At 39.0% G+C, this 16,995-nt stretch overlaps 1 protein-coding gene across 2 annotated transcripts in view; it reads right to left on the reverse strand.

Annotated features, from left to right (window-relative positions):
* The window catches only part of plxna1a (plexin A1a), a 180,537-nt gene that overhangs the window by 73,805 nt on the left and 89,737 nt on the right, over window positions 1-16,995 (reverse strand). For both annotated transcript variants that reach the window (XM_056732783.1, XM_056732782.1), the window contains exons 4-8: window positions 14,098-14,229; window positions 2,260-2,360; window positions 531-654; window positions 249-402; window positions 78-177 (exon numbers count right to left, since the gene is read on the reverse strand). In XM_056732783.1, coding sequence (XP_056588761.1) covers window positions 78-177; window positions 249-402; window positions 531-654; window positions 2,260-2,360; window positions 14,098-14,229 — 611 coding nt within the window. The remainder of the gene's footprint in view (window positions 1-77; window positions 178-248; window positions 403-530; window positions 655-2,259; window positions 2,361-14,097; window positions 14,230-16,995) is intronic.

Here is a 16,995-nt window from a genome sequence, read left to right on the forward strand (position 1 = left end):
TTCAACTTTGAAAGTTGTGTGACGTCTGGCGACAGCCGCTGTCTTCCTCCTTACGGCATGAGAATCTGTTGACTTACGACTGATGGACGCTGCAGTTGTAGAAAACGAAATCCACGCTGGCGAACTTCTTCCCCGTCTCTTTGGATTTCAGATGGAGCTTCACCACACGCTTGTCACCTGCCAGCAGACACACTGTGAGTTTCAGCGGCCTTTAACAAGAGTTTCAGAAGAGCGCTCCAGTGTCTTACCCTGGTTACGCGTGATGGGAGCGATCTCTCGTGCCGAGGGGGACAGACAGTAGATGCGTCCGCCCATAATGTGCCCTTCTGTTTCAGTGTAGTCCTCAAATGAGCAGTTAACACCGGCGGCAAGATTGGGAACGTTTTGGGCCTGAAGAACAAGCTGTATAGAGAGGACACAAAGAAAGACAGAGTTAGAAACAAAGACAGAATCAGAGAAAAGACAGACGGAGAAAGGCAGAGAAACACAAACAAAAGGAAATAATTACAAAATAGTAATACAAAACTCACCTGAACTTCAGACATGGTGACTGAAATATTGTTTGGATGCACAGATAGCCGGACGCACTGCTCCGGACGGGAAGCAAAACGCAGAGGCTCATCTGCTCGCTCACAGCGGTCCTTACGAGCACAACTGCACACACACAAACAGAAATAATGCTCAGCAGCTCAAAGAAATTTCAACAAGAAAGAACCGTTTATTAGTGGGATTATTGCTGTAGTTTTGTGCTTTGACCTATGAGGATTTAATATGAGAACTCAACATCATGATGACATAGTGGGGTGGATAAATTACAAGGACATCCCATACCTACCAGCATTTACATGGCAAAATAAACATATACATTATATAAACACATTTACATACAGTATATATGACATATATTTCTATAAAAAATAACACAAAGTTTTCTGGCTTGAAGGTTTGGAGATTAGATCTGTAAAACAAATCCTCATGATGACAGCAAGGGTGAGTGTGTGAAAGTGTGTCCGAATGTCCCCACAAGGACAAGTCTGATTCACCTACATGTACATTGAGTATCAAACATTATAATATGTGACCCTGGATCATAAAACCAGTCTTAAGTAACACGGGAACATTTTTAGTAAAAGACAAAAATACATTGTATGAGTCAAAATGATACATTTCTCTTTTATGCCAAAAATCATTAGTATATGAATTAAAGATCATATTCCATGAAGATACTTTGTAAAAACCGTATAGTAAATATATAAAAACTTTATTTTACAGTGAAGTGATTAATAACTTCAAAGGCAATTTTCTCAATATTTTGATTTTTTTGCACCCTCAGATTCCAGAGTTTTAAACGGTCGTATCTCAGACAGATATTGTCAGATTCTAACAAGTCATAAATCAATAGAAATCATATTTTTTCAGCTCTCTGATTATGTAAAAATCTCAATTTAAAATAATTGACCCATTTGTTGTCCAGGATTGGTCCAAATGGTTCATTTCTCTCTTTGATTCTGATTGGTTGTCTTTTAAGCTCAGTAAAATTTCCCAAAACATACAGCGAACCCCATCACAGCATCACCGCACCGCTGTTTACACGTCTGTGTTGCTTGGCAACCGTCGCTTTCTGTTTCTGAGGAACAACATGTTTTCTTGGAACAATAATATATGCTTTTTAAATATCATAACATTTTATTTGCTGTGTTTTATAACCTTGCTATACATACAGTATGGAATAACCATTTTATAAAAGCAATATGCCCAATGATACTTTTGTTTAAAGTGATTTTAAACCATCCAGAGGTGGTCAACATCTTAATTGTTATAACGCAGAGCTTCTTGGTGTGTATTGCTCGATACTAAATGATGCAAAAAAAAAAGGAAATGCATTTGCTTTAGGGGTACGATGAGGGGTAGAGGACACCATACACTTTCTACAAAGTCATAGCATGTTTTGGCAAGTCCCCACAATGCACAGAAACCTAATGTGTGTGTGTGTGTTGGTTTCTATATGTTATTGGGGACCTAAACCTGAATGCACACCACTCATGGGGACCCGTGTCACTGTGGGGACCAAAACTGAGCTACAAAAAGCTTATAAATAGTACTTTGTATTTGAAAATGTAAAAAAGTTTCTACAATCTTTAGGGTTTAGGGGTTGGGTTAAGTAGGGGATAAAATATACAGTTTGTACAGCATACAGCTCATTACAACAGATGGAGATAATAAAACATACATGTGTGTGTGTGTGTCTGAGATACTCACACACTGTGCAGGACACACCAGCCGCAGTGGGGGTCACCAGAAGCGAGACACTCACTACAGCTGCTGTACTGCTCACAGTTCTCCACCGGCACCCGGTTCACCTGCAAACGGACAGACAGACGGGTCAGAGCAGGAAGACATGCAATGATCAACCTGCCGGAGCTGCCAAATCTGCAGGACGCCCCGGTGACCAACACAGTCAATTCAATGGTATGATGCTGTGCTGACAACACAGTGGACTAAGACATTCAAATGTCAAATTTGCATAATTTACTTAACGCATCACACACTTTTTATTGCTTCAAACTTCTTTTCAGTGCTGTTGTAAAACCCAGACTGTTCTGTAATCAGTCCTTGTGTTTATAGGACGTGCTGTGGGACCAAAAGACGTGATGTGTGACGACAGCACTAATGCAATGCTCAATCGGTCAGGGCGGGAGAGTTCATCAATGTAGCCGGTTTGCCAATCGGAGGGGCGAGCATCACGTCCTACCTCTGCTCTGTGTTTTAACGCCGGGGCCGGTGACTATTATACAGCATCCGTCGGTACGGAGAGGAAGAGCAATCATCCCTCGCTGCTTAAACAGCTGAAAGAGAAACCATTCATCTCCCAACAAGAGGAGGAGGTGGAGAAGCACAGGGTGTATTAAATATAAATAACATCTGCAAACGAGGCACGAGGCATTTGGGTCACAATGAAAAGCATCTCAATCAGGGAGCGCGCGAGGGAGAGAAAGAGAAGCCGGGGTTTTGTTGATGTAATTGAGGATAGTGTGTTTTCATTATTCGGCGCCGGGCTTGAAGGAACCCGCCGCATGTAATTGCGCCATCTGTGCCATTTGGGCCAAAAATTGGTCATGCACTAAAGGTGCCCGTGATGATCGATGGGTTATTTTTGCGTCCTCAAAACAAACGCGCACCTCGGATAGCGAGCGAGCGCGCGCGCCGAACGAATAAGGTCGTTCCTTCTGGCCTTCCGAAATGACACGGCCTAATTTAGAAAGAGCAAACTTTCTCCATGAGAACGCCTTTGCTTTTCTTTAAAGCCCCCCCTTCATCTATCTTCCGTTTGGCCACGTACAGAAGGAGAAATGGCGGATGAAACCATAGATCATGGCCAGGAAGCCAGACACAGCCAGGAGGGAGAGGCGGAAGGAAAGGAAAGAATGAGAGAAAAAGAAAGAGATCACGGAGCCAAAATCCTTCGCTGGTCATCTTTTGGGACATCATGACAAAACGTGTTGCGCAAGAGACGTGTTAAGTGTAGTACAAATCTAATATAGGTGTAAAAGAACGCTGAACATAAACATAAATTATGTATAGCTATCAGACTGATGGAAAGCCCTGCGGGTGGGTGTCCACTGGTTCAGCTGAAGAGGGGTGATGGGGTCACCGCTTTTTACCTTGACAACCCCGACACGGTGTCTGTGATACAGATCACACCGGGATACAACTTCTGCAGGGATTCGCCATTAAACCAAAACCATGAGCTTCTAGTTAGCTTATCATGTACAGAATAATCTTCATTACAGTGTCACAATCTCACTTTATCAGATGAATAGTTTCATCTCTTCACAAGAAGACCTGACCTGGTGTTTGTATTCCTTTGATGTTCCATTAGCGGGTCAAATCTGGCACACATTAAATCCAGACTGCACGCATCTTATTCAGGTTTAACATCATTTTAAAGAAAACAAGGCCGTTATGAATGTGCAGTCTGTTCTATATCATTATTAGATATATTGAAGAGTCCGTATTGGAATGTTTTGACTCACTAGGAGGCCTAAACAAACTTCCAAGGGGACCTCAGGATGACCTAAAATTGCTGACCGTATAATTTTCCCTGTGTGTGTATAAATATATATATATATATATATATATAAAACGGTATCTGTGTGTATACATTATCATTTAAAAGGAGCCTCGACAAACTTCCGAGGGGGTCTCAAAATGACTGAAAAGTCATTTAAATGTCGGGATCCGGGTGGCAAACTGAGCTCAAGTTCCCAGCTAGTGGTCTTTTTCCAATCACACTCAAAAATAAAGGCCAAAAATCTATTTAAAAAATCTATTAAAAACAAAAGCAGTATTAAAGTTATTATTAAAATACTACGCCCTGATTTCACAGACAAGACTTGAGGCTAGTCCCAGACTACAATGAATTTTGAGCCGTCTTAACTGGAAATTACTTGCCCGGACATATCTTACTAACAGTGCCATTGTTTTGTCTCAAGATGCACATCAGTGATGTTTTAATAAAAGCGACTTAAACAGGCTAAATTAACTAATAGACTTAATCGTCTATTAAACCGGGCCTATGAAGCAGAATATTTGTGACCCTGCCTCTGAAAACCAGGCTTCTGTGTTTCAGAGAAGTTTGATTTCAGCCATTACAGTCATCACTACGATTTCAATCTTTGACATGGACAACCTGGTAAATATTAAAGATATCAGAGTTTGATTTTCACAGAATGTAATTTGCAATATACAGTACATGATGGTTTTATGGAGAAAACCCTCGATCACAAAGAAAGGTGGGTTTCAAAGACAGGATGCACTGCTTTGTATGTGGTTGTTTTTTATGAAGAAAAACATCTTTATAGATGAGCCAAAAATATTATAATATATTACATGATTGTGAGAGGAGGGCTTGGCTGGGAAAGGTCAAAAAGGTTAAGATCAACTTCTGTATTTTATCACTTATAGCATTAAAGGGATAGTCCGCCAAAAACTGAAAATCCTGTCATCATTTGCTCATCAGTTCATAAACCTGTATGGCATTCTTTCTTCCGCAGAACACAAAAGAAGATATTTTGAAGAATGATAACCACCCATTGACCTGCGTTGGTTTTGTGTCTGCACAACAGAAATGAATGGGTAATTGTGTTCTGCAGAAGAAAGAAAGTCGTGCATGTTTGAAATGAAAACAAAATTTTCATTTTTGGGTGAACTGTCCCTTTTAAGATGACACCTTAACAACGGTCCTTTCCGTCCTAATCATTCTCTTTTAATTTCTCTACTGTAGTTATAAAAACCACATTAAGCCCAAATATATTGTTTTTATTATAATCAGATGTGATTCAGTCAAGTATAATTAACAGAACATCTAATAACAGCAGTGCCACCATTAAGCCCACTCCAGACAAACCCTACGTGTCCCTACGAGCCATCATCTGTCAACAGCTCAGACACAAATATAATCAACAGCTCATACTTTAAGATCAATTTTGCTTACATACTTATTGCTCTATAATTACTTTAAATTGTAGCTTTTGACGCGGTTATATAAAGCAGCTGCCTGTTTCAATGATAAACAACTAATAAAACATAATTAACGTTTGGCATTCCATGCGCTTCATTGTTCCTTCCATACCCTTCCCGTTATTTCACCTCCAGTAAACGTCTGTCAGACATTAATTCATATCGGATATTCCTCATGAGCAGAAATGGCCTTCGATGTGCAGCGGAGAGAAACAAGTGCTATTGAACGCAAATGCACAGTGCAACATGTCTCCAGGAGTAAGCTCAATAAACCTCTTGCTTTATCAATATCAGCACACCTTCAAGGATTTGTGTGCGTGCCCGTGGATTTTATGCAAGCTCTATAGATATCACCATGGCAACATCTGGGATCGGGAACTGCTCGCTTGGTCATTGTGTCACGTCTGGCTGATATCCTTGGTAAAAAGCGGGCGAGAAGGGAAAAAGGAATGAAAACTATGAATGGACGAGGGCAGTAAATGGGATTACGTGAGAACTTAAGCATGGAGTCAGAGCCGAGTCTGTTGTTTCCCGGTATCCTCCTTGAGGATATATTTCCAGTTAAAAGTTTGGACAGACCTACAAATTATAAAACAGGACGCAGTCTTGTTATGAATCTTAAAGGTTCTTTGTTTATATACTCAATGCTTTTTCTTTATTTTGAAGTCTAAATTTTTAAGGTGATCTCAATCTTTTGGCTTTGACTTAAACGTTTAGTAAAGTGTGGCCAAACTTTTGATTGGTAGCCTATACAATACATTGGTCCACCTCATCAGCACACACACACATAAAGAGAGAGAGAGAGTGAGAGAGATAGAGAGAGAAAAGAAAGAGAGAGAGAAAAAGAGTGAGAGATAGAGAGAGAAAAAGAGAGAGAAAAAGAAAGAGAGAGAGTGAGAGATAGAGAGAGAAAAAGAAAGAAAGAGAGAGAGAGAGAGAGAGAGAGAGAGAGAGAGAGAGAAAGAGAGAGTGAGAGATAGAGAGAGAAAAAGAAAGAGAGAGAGAGAGAGAGAGAGAGAGAGAGAGAGAGAGAGAGAGAAGAGAGAGATAGAGAGAGAAACAGAAGAGAGAGAGAGAGAGAGAGAGAGAGAGAGAGAGAGAGAGAGAGAGAGGAGAGAGAGAGAGAGAGAGAGAGAGAGAGAGAGAGAGAGGAGGGAGCGAGAGACTGAGCGAGAGAGAAAGAGAGAGAAAGAGAGAGAGAGAGAGAGAGAAAAAGAAAGAGAAAGAGAGAAAGAGAGAGAGAGAGAGAGAGAGAGAGAGAGAGAGAGAGAGAGAGAGAGAGAGAGAGAGAGAGAGAGAGAGAGAGAGAGAGAGAGAGAGAGAGAGAGAGAGAAATGAAGAGCTGGCACTTTCTTCTTCCGTCTTGTCACGCTGCCTATATTAAGACGTCCGCCACACAAATCAGATTACAGCCAGCTGATACTTCCTCTGATAGAACAGCACATAAGAACAGTGACCTTCACAGCGAGAGATGGAGAAAAAGAAAGCGAGAGAGAGAAAGAGAGAGAGCAGTGTAGAGTTTCCTCACTCCACTGAGTTGGAGCTATGTGAAGAAACAATACAATTACTGTCAGTATACTGTATGAATCTAAATTGCTGTAATAAAATATGATGGATAAATGTGCTTTAATGTCAAGAAAACTACTTATGTAACGTTGCAATAATCTTTAAGAAAAATAATGTTTCTACACTGAAGAAAAATACTTTTAGAATTTAAGGTAACAATTTGCATGAAAATATTTAAAGAAAATTTGCTGTCACAATTCAATTTCAATTTACTAACAAGTATAAAGTAAATTCTACTTATTAAATACATTTAGTTTTTTTAAAATATCACGTTAATGTTACTTAAAGTAATAAAAATTACGCTAAAAAAAAACATGTTTCTCACACTTCATGGATCACTTACTTTCATATTGAAATATAAAACCAAATTTAAAAATAATACCAAAACTCTCCTAAGTCGCAAAGATAAATCAACAATCAACTATAAACAAATCTTTTTATTGAAAAACACTTAAAATTACAGTTAATCTTGAGAATGTATCGCCTAATGCGGTCAAATACAAAGCAAAGATTATTTATGTAGTCTCAACACAAAATAAATAAGTAAACTTAATTTGACCACTTTAAATGGTTAACATAATAAAAATGAGTTGGATTTAATTACTAATTTGTTCGATTAAAATTACTGAAACTAAATAATTACATTTTAACAACCAAAATTAGTAGATTTTATTCCCACGATTTTTACATTATTTTAACCTTATTATGTTAAAAACATGAACACAATTATACAAAGTATATTTTAGTCATTTCTTTTCATAGAATCTACTAAGGCAACTTTTTTTAACCTTGAGTGATATTACCCAGATATGGATGTTTGTGAAAGGTTTCGTGAGATTCAGCGTGTGCGGTATGCAAAAAACCCTCTATCTCTTCAAACTACACAAGCCATATACAAAACTGACAAATCCATAGATGGATTTTGTTTTCCTAGAAATTCCTTCAAGCTTTAGATAAATGTTGTAAAACTTTATCGTCCGAGCGGAAGCGAGCGCCGTTTAAATCAAGCTACCGCTAATCGAACTTTCTTCCCGCTTAGCACGGGACAGTTTTATGTGTTCGCGTGGACCCCAGAGCGGAGCGGAGAGACACCGGGCCTATCTGCAACTTTTAATTAAGTGGGTGTGAATATGGGAAATGGAAAATTGTTCTGTCAAGCCGATGAAATTGAGTTTTTGATGTTTTGAGGCACAACATGGGCCTCTGCGCCTGGTTTCTATTATCCAATGTAGAGATACAAATGAGGAAAAACATGAAAGGCGCGACGGGCGGACGTGGACGACATACATCGCATCTTCCCCCACATCTGTGAAAAACCAGAGAAATAACAGCAATATCTCTGAACATTACAGACCTGCTCTCCGGTCTAATGCCGTGCCATATCTCTTTAAGCCTGAGGTACGGAAGCCCACATATTAAAATTGCGGGGCGGATCGGAACGCCGGATTACGATGTGATCGTGTTTAAGGATTGTCTCGAAAATTTCTGTTTGGCGGATTGGAAATAACAGAACAATAACATCTCTCGTTCTTTTATGAGAGAGCGCCGCAGGCTTTTTTTTACACAGCTCGTCCACCCCCTCAAGCATTATAAAACCTGAAAAAAAAACTGCGCAACTGAGACTAAAGCTGCGACGGAACCTTGTTAGCCGGCGCTGTTGACAAGAAAGATGTCGAGATGCCTCCGATTACGATAAACAGGGAAAAAAGTGAATGCGAGGAAAGAAAAATGAATGAAAGACAGCTTCAAGGAAGCTGGAGTGTTCCAATCACAATCTATCTTCTACGACTGCTGTCGGTTCTCAAAGAGAGAGAGAGAGAGAGAGAGAGAGAGCGACAGATAGAGAGAAAGAGAGCGAGAGAGAGAGCGACAGAGAGAGAGAAAGAGAGAGAGAGAGAGAGAGAGAGAGAGAGAGAGAGAGAGAAGAGTAGCCGCTATTTGAAAGAAAATGACCCCTAGGCCAACTCTCCCATTGACTCCTTCCTCCACCGGAGGAGGAGCACTTAAAAGAGAGGACAGAAAGAAAAGATAGATGAAGGAAAGAAGACAGAACAAATTGCTTCAAACCAATTAATTTCCACTTCTCTCTTTCCACTCGCTCCTCTGGGTGTTTGGGTGCAGCGGCTGGAGATGGAGAGAGAGAGAGCGCTGTGAAACTCATTCACCTCGTGCTGTAGGTCCAAACCCACTCGAGCATCACCGGCAGAATATAACACGGCAGGTTCACGGAATTAACCAGCATGCATTTCCACTGGACGCACTTTTTATGACAAGATAACTTTTGTAATGTGATGTGTTTCAGGGTGAATCGAGAATATATATATATATTATTTACACTTTAGAGTATTAAACTCCATGCTTTCTGCAACAAACGTGAATGATACTTCACATCACGAGAGGTTTTTTGTTTGTGAATGATGTCCTACAGATGTACGCTGCAGGAGGGAACTTTGACACAACAATGTGTTGGGACTTTGACTTGGGCAAGAAAACGACCACCTATTGAAAAACCAAGAAAACCCAGAACATGTGCATTTCCTTAGTGACGATTTTTTAATACCCTAGCAACCAAACAAAAACAAGCACCATCAAAATTTTCTCTTCAAGGTAAACCATATGTCAATCAATAAAAAACTTTTATTACTAAAGTAGGCTATGATATACTACCACTTATGCAAATTAACCATGTTTTTGGGGAAAAGTGAAGTACTTTTTGGTGTATTCATTGGTTAACTGTGGTAAAACCATGGTTCACTTTTTTTAAACTGTATTTAATACTACAAAATACTGTTGTAAAAAATTATGTTGTTCAAAATCTGTATAAATTACTTGGAATAATGGAATATATACTTGGAAGAATGTTGCTGATTTTCAGTTCTGGGCCACCATTGACTACCGTGGTAGGACGGAACAAATAAATGGTGGTTAGGTGCCCCAGAACTGTTTGCTTTCCTATATTCTCAAAAATATCTCATTTTGTGTTCAACAGAACTCTATATGATAGTCAATGATGTCACAGAACGGGCCGTTGCTAACATTCTTCCAACTATCTTTATGTTCAACGGAACAAAGACATTTATAAAGGTTTGGAAAAGCTGTGGATGTTGAGTAAATGAAGACAGAAGATTTGTTTTTAGGTGAACTATCCCTTTAACCAAGCGTATTAATGTCTAGTAAAGTAATATACTACAGTACACTAGAGTAGTGTATACTACATGTTTTATGTGGGAAATGAACCTAGATGAACCACATCTAGATAACTTGCTTTTCTGTTGACACTGAATCCTTCTGTCTGTCTGTCTGTCTGTCTGTCTGTATGTCTGTCGTCCTTCCCAGGCAATAATCAAAACCTCAGGGTATTACATTCTCACCCACACGCTGACCACAGCAACACGACTCTCATCTCCATTACAATGACACTCGTCTTCAGTATGAGAGAAAGACAGAGGAAGCTCATCTCCCTGTGTGACCATCAACAGTGCCTCCTGTAAGTGAAGCACTTCCTCCCTCTCATTTGTGTAACAGTTTAATATTTCTCTCCTCTATAAAATCTTTGCTCTCTAACAAAGCCATTTACAGCCTCGCTTAAATCAATATTAGTCCGAGCACCGAGCGAATACACGGGGAGGAGGAAGCGGCTCCATTTAAAGAGCGTTACCCTCACATTCCTCTCCGGTAAGTTAATGTGTTGAGAGGTTATCAAACCTGGCCTCTCAACATGCAATCTACACAGCGCGGCGCTCATACAAAACCCATCTATACCAATTACAGAACATCTTCTCTCAAAAGACACGGATACATTAAAAACAATTATCTCCAATCGCTGATGGATCAGGGAGTTAAGGCGGCTGAGATGTTTTTGTGCGCGTGAGCAGGTGTGTGCGGTTGGTTTGAGAACCATTATGTTGAATTAATTCACAGGGGAGGCCGTGTAACCGTCGTATCGAGTATTAAAGCACTGGTGTAGTTCTTAGAGCTTAAGGTCAGGGTGCGGCTGAAGGTCAAAGGTCGAGCTTGGTTTGTAAATTAGAGTGTGACACAGGGTTAGATCCCTTAAGACCGGATGTTTTCACCCTGTATGTTGATTTGAACTCGTGCTCGTGCCTCTTTGGAGGGTTTGATTCCGCGTAACCGAAGAAAATCTAAATAGCAGGAAAAACGATAAATATAATATGAAACGTCGTCCCTTACTCACCCTCTTGTCATTTCAAACCTGTACGTGCGTCTTTAGGAAGAACACAAAAGAAGATATTTTGAAGAATGTTGGTACTTGTATTAGCAAGTCAATGGGTACCGCCGTTGTTCGGTTAACACACATTCTTCAAAATATCTTCTGTTCTTCTGAATAAGAAGAGTTATGCCTATAAATCATTTCTTGCTACGCATTATAAACAGTCATGTTTATAACACATTATAGTCTTTAAAGATACAGATATTTTACCTAATTCAAGAAAGTAACGCAATTCCGCAATAATGGACATTCAGGAATGGATAAGATGGAAGGCCATGTCATTTTGTGCTTTATGACATCATTTTCATGACAATAACGGTTTCCAGTGAGAGATGTCTACTTGTAAGTAAAGTGAAAAAAAGAATCCAATATTTATATCAGTAAACTGTAGCACTACATCACACTTACATAGTACAATTTTGAGTACACTACTATGTATACTACCGTTTATCATTTCACTATAGTTAGTATCGCAAAAGACTGTAGTATACATTAACAATGTTGTATGTATTGTAATTTACTACAGTATAATACAATTTACTATAGTATGTACGGAAGTATACGTTGTTTTAAATCTATATGAATGTCTGTGTTAAGTACAAAAGAAGATATTTAGAATAATGCAGGAAATCAAACCATTAACTATAATGGCAGTTTCGTTTCCTACTATGGAAGTAAATGGTGCCCCAGAACTGAACAATCTTCCAAATATTTTCTCTTGTGTTCAGTGAAACAACAAAATGTATAAAGGTTCGAAAGAACTTGAGGGTGAGTAAATGAGGACAGAATTGACATTTTTGGGTGTACTGTCCCTTTAATACCAGCAAAGGTGCACAACCACCAAACTCTGTTAAAATAAAAAAGCACTTTACAACAAAACATTTTTTTTGCATTGCAATCATGAGAATGGGGATGTACCTGAAATGTCATGAAAAATAACACGTGGCACTTTCATCTGGATTATCATGAATAACTCAGGGTGGCAGGGCAGACTGCGGTCAGAGACCGACGCTCGTCTCCCATCAGCGAGAACCCAACGGTGTGCCGTCAACATGAACTTCCATGAAGGTCTATTTTCCCCACGCACCCCCGGCCGTATCTCCGCTCTAAAAGCTGTCTGTAATTTCTCTCGGCGGAAACATCTGAACATAACGTGCTAAATTATTCAGATGTTTGCTGTGATTCTGTCACATTTCTTCTCTCTTAATCTCTGACATTAAAAGGCAGAACAAACGCCGTGGGTTGGGATTTAAGGCCGTCTGGGCTCCGATGCGACACTCTAATCACAGGCGGCGAGCGGGGTTATGGTGATGAAGGAAATGCCCTTTAATGAGAGGAAGACAGGAAGCACTCCAATCAGCCCTCGGTGAGGAGAACATGAAAGAGGCGAGAGGAAAACAAAGGAAGGAGAAAAAGAGGAGAAATTCTCAAGCTCTCCGTCTGAGTGAAAGGAGAGGGGGAGTCGGATGGGGCTTGGACGCTTTCTTTTCCATCAGAAAAGATCAGAGAGGCCCTTCCTCAATTTTCTCTGATAAGTGGTGAATTACCAGAGGCGCAGTGCATGCGTGTGTGTGCATGTGGACGTGTGGAAAAGTGGGAAGGGGGCTGACACACAGTGTCGAATATCACGCGCAGGCAATCATGAGGGGCTCTGCATCTCTTTCACACACCGAATAAAAAGAAGGATGTGGAAAAATGCATGCCAACAGATTTCTCATCTATTTTGGCACATCTGAGTTGCATTTCTATATTCAGACGTGCGTCCAAACACAGAGGAAAATACACCATTTCTGTTTTTAAAGGTAATATTTCGGGTTCAATGCAATGGTGATGTCACACAAAATAATACAAATAAAATAACACAAAGGGTTAAAGGACCAGGGACGGATTCACAAAACATTCTTAAGAAGAAAATTATACTTAACTGCCATGTTTTCTCTTAAATTCTAACCAAAGAAAAATGTTAGGAATGTGATGTATTCCCCCAAAAACTTCTAAAGACCGTCCTTACATGTTTTCAAGAGGAATCCAAATTCTCGAAACAAAAGCTGTCGTAAATATCATCTTAAAATGAAGACCGCCTCACGGTTGTCTTAAATCTCAAAGTGTAAAATGTTTAATCCGTGTATTTGGTTGTTTCACGTGTATTATATTGAGCCAGAATCATAATTTTGACGGTTACTTCCCATAAAGGAATATTTATTTTGATATAATAATAAGGTCTAGCTCACTTTAGCTTTCATTATTATAGTGCTTTTTACATTATTCTGAGACAAAGCGGAGATGATCACAAGTCTTACGTCGTAGAAACACACACAACGTTTTTATATTATAATATGTATATTTTTTAACGCTTTGCTAACATTTTAGCTAACATGCGATCGAAAATGCCGTTTACATTAAGGTTATTGTATAGATTAACATATACACTTACCACACGAGAAAGCCAGTTAAATAATTTTATTTACTTACTAAAATAAGATGTTCTTAAGAAAATATTTGAGAATTTTTCAAGAAATGTTTGAGAATTGCACTCACGATTATTCTTACAAACTAAATACAATTTATCTTAAGAAAATGAGTATATTTTGTCTTAAGAGCATTTTCGTGAATCCGGCCCCAGGGTCCTTTCATTCTTTGTGCGTGTTCTTCCGAGTCTATGGGGATATCCTGGTCCACGACCGAACCAAACTGCATGTCTGCGGGTCGCTCAGAACATTCAAGGCAAATAATACACATCCACTACCAAAGCCAAAATAATGTAATCCCCAAAGTCTTACCTCTTTATCTGTGAGTGTGTAGATATATTGATGATCAGGGCTGAAAAGCATGTCCCTCAGAATTGGGTTCCCTTCGCTCACCTCCAAGTTCTCATATAGAAGTGCAGGCTGGGTAATGGAGTTCACCAGTAGCTGAAACACACACAGAAAATACGTGTTTCAATTTCAATTAACAAATGTTTACCACAAGGCACCAGACGTCGAGTTGGATGACAAAAAAAGGTCAATCAGAGAACAGCGCTAAATGGTTTATTAGGTTCACACGTCCGTGTTTTCCCGTTATCGCTGGACGATAATTCCCATCATCCTTTTATGTAAAACAGAACCCTGCACAACACAGTTTGACCACCCCAGCCTGTTAGAGCCGGGCTGATTGATTCAGGAGACGTATGAGAGCCACATAACATCAAGGATTGAAGTTTTGTTGCCAACCGATACACAACACTGCATATGATTCATGAGTTTCAAATTGAGGCAGAACCATTTCTGCTCCTGTTATAGAAGGCTGAATGTGTTCTCAACCATCCACCAAAGTCTATAGTTCCAGAACACAATGATTTCCTCTGGGGCTCAATGTTGTGTTCACACCGCGACATCAACATCTCTACCTTCTACACAATACCAAATACAACCTTTTAAAAGTTTTTTTTTTTTTAAGTTGATTTTTTGGACACAGTCAAGTTGACACAGACAACTCCGGCTATCTTAAAGATACTTGAATAGTGTTCAAGAAAATATACATCCTAAAATTTCACTTGTCTTTGTGACACCACTAGGAACAAAGATGTGTTCTGTTATTTCTGCTTAGAGGGTGTGGTTTCCCAAAGAGGGGGCGTGTCTAATCTTCACTGCAATAAATTGTCGCATTACTTATTATTTCCCTTCTTGACTCAAGATGCATTTTAAGCACTTTTACTTCATTTTTTATCAAAAACGACTTGATATCTTTGGTCATTTTGCTTATGCAAATATGACATTTACTTGATGAAAAATGACATACGATGTTTGGTCATGATTTCTATATAAAAATAAATGTCAACGTATGCTTAAAATAAGAAATGTGTTTTTCGCACCCAACTGGTATATTTTTTTCTTGGTTTATGCAAAAACTCACTTAATTTTGAAAATTCTCTTTAAGAAAAAAACAGACTTAATATCTTATATCAGTTTGCTTCTCTGGTAAATGTCTTGATATTTAAGAATTTTAGTATATTTGATCTTGAAAAAAGTAAAAAAATAAATTCTTCTTTAATATCACACTGCCAAATGTACAGTTCACCCAAAAATAAAATTCTGTCATCATTTACTCACCCAAAATCTATCTAAATTTCTTTGTTGTGATGAACTCAATATTTGGAGGAATGATTGTAAGCAAACAGTTCTTGGCAACCATTCTTCAAAATATCTTCTTTTGTGTTTGACAGAACAAATACATTATTCCTACTATGGAAGTCAATGTTGGCCAAGAACTGTTTGGTTACAAGCATTCTTCCAAATATCTTTCTCCGAGTTCATCAGATTTCGAACAACTCAATGTTGAGTAATTAATTACTGAATTTACATTTTAAATGAACTTGACTCTGATTCTGAAACACCACTCCACTGCTGCTGAAAAAATGGACCTTGGTCAATAACAAGAGGAGCCTTACAGATCTCAGTTCGGCCCACCGTAACATCGCCAGGGACCCCATCCCCCTCTCTATCCATATTGATGCAGGGTCAGGGGAGCGTGACCCCCGCATCCCTTCAAGTTTCAGGGCCTAATGATGTGCTCGGGTTCTGGTGCCGTGTCCCGCTGATTAATGACCGTCGCCTTCTCAGAGCGTCATGGGAGCGCATTACCTGGGCCCTCTGACACCACCCTCCCGCTAATGAAGAGAGAGCCCAAAGCGCTAGACTACACCAGAGCAAACCAGCAGAACCAGCCGACCCACTTATGAAAGCCAGTCATACTGTTTGGTTTCCTCGAAAAGCTTCAAGCAGCGAAAGAGTTGCACAAACTTTTGAGTCGCCCACACCTGGGACTAAACAGCTTGGCCTATTTGGGTCAAACCTCGCAGGCGGATCAAGGGAACTAAAATTACATCGAACATCTGAAAATAGAAGTAGCGGAGAACTTAATCAGCAGTTCTGTAACTAAAACCCGAAGCTGTGCGATGTGACACATATACAGAGGAAATAAAATAAACAAAAGGCACATGGGTTATATCCTTCCCAAGGGAAGCCCTGCACCAGCCGTTCAGATGATCTTACTAGCTGTGCTATTTACCAAGTTTGTACCTACGTCGAAACTTAATTAGGTTGCACTTTTTGTTCTTAAGATGACACTTGAGGCACAAAAGCATGTGAAGTGCAGTTGCATGATATGCTATCTTCAGTCATAAACAGACTTCAAATTTGGAAACAGAAGACAAATCGGGAAACTTGAAGTGGTTGCATTTCAGTTAATAATGTTAAAGTTTCAAACTTCCATCACCTCTTGTAAATAAAAATATGTTTTACTGAAATACACAGCGTAGTTGAGAAATATAATAAAAAGCATTTTTCAATTTGCATATATAGATAATAAGGCTGTCGATCGCGATAAATCGCTTTCAGAATAAACGTTTGTGTTTATATAATATATGTATTTGTATTGTGAATATTAATTTTGTGTTTACAAAACAAACATACACATATATGTATATATTTATATACAGAATACTATGTAAATATAGGGAATATTTAGTTTTATTTATTTATTTTTACCCATAGTTAGATGTATTTATCAATAATTTGAAATATAAATAAACATTAATTAATTGTTATATTTTTTAGATATATGCATGTATGTAATTGCAGAATTAATATGCAGAGAAAACAGACATGTATTATGTAAACACAAACTCTGAATGCAAT

This window comes from Triplophysa dalaica, chromosome 20, assembly GCF_015846415.1.
Source record: "Triplophysa dalaica isolate WHDGS20190420 chromosome 20, ASM1584641v1, whole genome shotgun sequence".
Classification (NCBI taxonomy): Eukaryota; Metazoa; Chordata; class Actinopteri; order Cypriniformes; family Nemacheilidae; genus Triplophysa; species Triplophysa dalaica.